Raw genomic sequence first — 4,362 nt, forward strand, 5'->3', positions numbered from 1 at the left:
AGACCAGGAGTTGGAGGTTGCTGTGAGCTGTGATGCCACAGCACTCTACCCAGGGCAACAGCTGAGGCTCTGTCTCAAAAAAAAAAAAAAAAAAACAAAGAATGGGGGAGAGGGGGAGGGGGAAAGGACTTGGGACTATTCCACCTAACAGGTACAATGTAGAGGTATATGGCACACCTCCTGGGTGAAGAGCTCAACTACAACTTGGACATTACATCGTAACAAATGCTAACAATGCAATCTAATCAAATGTACCCTTACATTAATATACAATAAAAAATTATTATTCATAACATCAATTACCTCAGAGCTCAGAGCTAAGTAAATCAAAATATTGAAACAGGACCTACATTTAATGAATTAAATAATCATACACAGTTGTAACTAAAGCTTTATCTAGAGCTTTGTACAAAATCAGACACAAGCAGGATAAAATGTGGAAATCAAGTTCTGCCTGGGTTAACAACTTCAAGAAAAACTGTAGCTGATTTTTGCAGCACAGTACATCTAGTCTCACTGCTTCCAAGAAATAGTAGCTACTTGATGTGATGGTCCATTTAATTAGTTAAATAAAAAGGTATCAATCATTCTTCCTGCCTTTCAATGCCAGACTGCAAATGACAAAACAGATCCACACATATAAATACAAAATTCATTGCTGACACATGCCATTGTAGGGAGTGACATTTTCCAACTAGATCACAGCCAAAAACAAAAAAAAAAAGTCTCTGCTTCCAACTATTTCTGCTTATGCATTTCCCTTCAGACACCTACTGAAAATTACACATTCACCAACAGATACATTAGTAACCTAAAGATGCATTAACAACTTCCATTATTTAGCCATTTCCATTTGCAAAACACTTTCATAATCTATTAATTCCTTTGAGTCTCACAACAACCCTGAGAGATGGGTATAATTACTCCCATTTTACAGATGAAATAATTTTTGTCAGATCCCAAGATAGTGAAGCCAAGACTATAAACCCAATCTTCTAACTCCAATTCCACTGCTCCCTTTTCTTTCCTCCTCCACACAAAACAAGAGCATATCTTTGTTTTGCTTCCACCCTACCTACTCTCAGAAAGTTGCCCAGCTGGCATAGTGTGAGGAAGCAAAGTGGGAGTATAAACATTAATGTGGTCAAGGCAGTGGGGAACACCCAGCCTTTGCCTCTAGCTAGGCAGGCTTTTACAATCCATGTAACTGAAAAGAAAGAAATGGACCATGAGTTAGCCGATGGCTTTTGTTTCTACCTGTCCTATTTTTAGCTTTCTATGTTAGTAAGACACAGAAAATTGTAAGTATCAAGGAGCTCCTGGCCCAGGATGTCTTCATGCAAAGGTTTCAACCTGCAAAATTGCTGACTCTTACCACTTTTAGACTTAGAAAAAAAAAAGGAAAGAATAAAAATATTACCTGAAAAAAATAAAAACAAATACAAGCCTGAGCAAGACTGAGACCCCATTTCTACTAAAAATAGAAAAAAACTGCCGGCATCATGGTGGGCGACCGTAGTCCCAGCTAATTGGGAACCTGAGCCAAAGAGGATGGCTTGAGGCCAAGAACTTGAGGTTGCTGTGAGCTATGATGACGCCATGACACTGTTCCCAGGGTAGAGAGTCAAGACTATGTCTCAAAAAATAATATATATACACACATATATACATGAAATAAATAAATAAAATAAACAACAAAAACAAAAAAATAAAAACCACTACCTCCCCTTGCCTACAAAACTTTGGCCCTTCCCCAAATTTTCTTTCTTTTTTTTTTTTTTTTGAGACAGAGTCTCACTATCTCACCCTCAGTAGAGTGCCATGGCATGGACAGCTCACATCAACCTCCAACTCTTGAGCTAAATCGATTCTCTTGCCTCAGCTTCCCGAGTAGCTGGGACTACAGGCACCTACTACAATGCCTGGCTCTTTTTTTGTTGCAGTTGTCACTGTTGTTTAGCTGGCCCAGGTCAGGTTCGAACCCACCAGCCTGGGTGTATGTGGCCAGCGCCATAACCACTGTTCTATAGGTACCAAGCCATCCCCCAAATGTTTTATTGAACCTTTTTTCATAGAAATCTTAATCTCTCTTATATGCCTTAGCCAGTCATTTTTTGCACATACATTTTCAGCTAACCATTCACTTCACAAAGCCATTACCCTCCTAGGGCTTATGATAAACTTGGTTTGACTGTGGATACTGCACCAAGCAGTTTATTGTAATAAGTAAACAAAACCAAAGAAAAAGCCCAAATATTCCCCCTCTTCCTTTCATTGAACCCTCACCTTTCTAATTTTGTAGTACAACCTGCATATCCTTAACCTCTCAATGAACTCTTCTAAGGGGAGACATAACTCAAAGACTATAAGGATCAGCATTTCAAACACCCCATCTTTAAGGTGCTACCAGGAGTTTACTCTTGGTCAGGCCACAATAGGAGAAACCATTAAAAGATCTAACTCAAATCAAATGACCTGCAGGAACTTGTACAGTTTATATAGTCTGACCAAAAGTGAACAGATAACATGTGTAGGGAATGGAGGCGCCAAGGAACAAACCAGAAGAGCTGCATAAGAAATACCAGTTGGTAGCAGTTATCATCACTCTGCCCCTTCTAAGCCCTTCTCTCTGCTCTTAGTTGGCTGCATCTGACTAAGAAGGTACCCACACTGGTCTTAGACACAATATTTTGTAGATAAATCCACTGGAAACAAAGGTGTAAGCACTCACGACATATTTGCCAATGACTTTGACTTTATTTTTCACAATCATCTTTCAGCCAAGAGAAAAAAATTATCAGTTCACCCAATCATTGCCCTCCATTCTTCTGGATATATACTTTGGCACAAAGGGTAGGGTTGCCTACACTCTCACTGGGGATGTTTATTATTCTTTTTTTTTATTCCAAGCCTCCCGCCAACCAGCAGAAACAAAACCCCAAAACATAGTTGGGGAAGGAGGAAGCATCCCATAGCTGAGTCAGTCTGTCAGGTGACCACTGAGACAGCCAAGCTAGGTGAAGTTTCCTCAGCCCTCTGCCCCTAACCCTAGCCTTACATTTCACGCCCTAGAGACTGGGCTCCTTGTTCCAGAGAGCAGGCAGATCTTTTTTTTTTTTTCACTCTTAAGCAGAATTCAGGACTGTGAAGCCATCCCATAATCCTGAGTTTAGACTGACCTTGACCTTTAACATACCTCAGTATGTTAAAGAAAAATGTTGCTGGGGTATATAGGTGCTTTCCTTAGAAAATAACTTGCCATAGGGAATTTTTATTGCCCCTACACTTAACTATAAAAACCAGAGGCCAACACAAAATCATTATTAAGCTGCTGACCTTAATTCCCAATTCTTTAGGAGGTGCTGAGGTAGTTCCTTGGTCAGCTTAGAAGCCACCTTGCCCCAGAAAAGGGTGCTGAACATGTTTGACAGTACAGGCAAATTGTTCCTCCAGAACAACGAACAGTCAAGTAAGGATAATTACAAGCAAGAGGGTTCCTGGCGAAACTACAAATCCTATTTTATAAGATCAAAGCCAACAAAGAGAAAATCCAAAAGTTCTGGTTGTATCCACTACTTCCTACTTCTACTGTCCTCACTCACATTGGCCTCAGAGACCGCGGCTGGGAGTCATCCAGCAACCTCCCTTCCCCAGGGAGGGGAAAAGCTTAAAGGCCAGAGCCACTAACTCAGGGAAACAGCTCATCTAAGCCTTCCACTTACTTCTCATAGCGCCGATAAGTGCGTTGCCATCTTTGATCACATCTTTGATGAATTTATTGGTCCTCTCCAGCTCCTGCTCATAACACTTAAGCCTCTCACGAAAATCCGGGCTGTCCAGATAGCAGTCGCTGAACTCCAGCGGGGGATGCCCCATGGTTCTGATGGCGTAGGAGAAAGAGGAAAGACACAAAGACCAACAGCATCAGTGGCAGAGTGGGAGAAGTAAACCGGATGAACTGAGAGCAAGACCCACTTATCCTCCCTCCCTTTGGAGGATAGGTACCTATTCCAGTGCGACTCCTGGGGAGCCCTGGCTGGTAGGAGAACAAGCGGTCCTGCAGTTGGGGACAGGCTGAGCTAACTATTGCAGTTGGATCCCGGCAGAGTGCTGCCTAGCAAGCAGAATACCCCCTAAGCATCGCTCCCCCTGATAGGCAGCAAAAGCTGCAGCCCGGGTAACCTCCGGAAACTAGCCAGATCCTTCCTGAGCAATTACAAACGTAATACTTCGGTCAGCCCAGGGTGTAGGAGGGGATGGGCGCCAGGACAGGGGGCAGCCTCTCCTCGTTCTGGAGCTTAGCAGATTTCCTCTATGGAACTCCGCCGGCAACCCAGATTGCACTGTCCCCTCCCCCTTCTG

The 4,362-nt window shown here is 42.6% G+C and overlaps 1 protein-coding gene across 1 annotated transcript in view; it reads right to left on the reverse strand.

The window, feature by feature from the left end:
• OPHN1 (oligophrenin 1) overlaps nucleotides 1-4,021 on the reverse strand; it is a 443,853-nt gene extending 439,832 nt beyond the window's left edge. The window contains exons 1-2 of the mRNA XM_003802239.2: nucleotides 4,006-4,021; nucleotides 3,723-3,880 (exon numbers count right to left, since the gene is read on the reverse strand). Of these exons, the coding sequence (XP_003802287.1) occupies nucleotides 3,723-3,876 (154 nt within the window). The 5' untranslated portion in view covers nucleotides 3,877-3,880; nucleotides 4,006-4,021. The remainder of the gene's footprint in view (nucleotides 1-3,722; nucleotides 3,881-4,005) is intronic.
• Nucleotides 4,022-4,362: the final 341 nt, after the last annotated feature.

Source organism: Otolemur garnettii, unplaced genomic scaffold (assembly GCF_000181295.1).
Source record: "Otolemur garnettii isolate 467f Iridium unplaced genomic scaffold, OtoGar3 scaffold00241, whole genome shotgun sequence".
Lineage (NCBI taxonomy): Eukaryota > Metazoa > Chordata > Mammalia > Primates > Galagidae > Otolemur > Otolemur garnettii.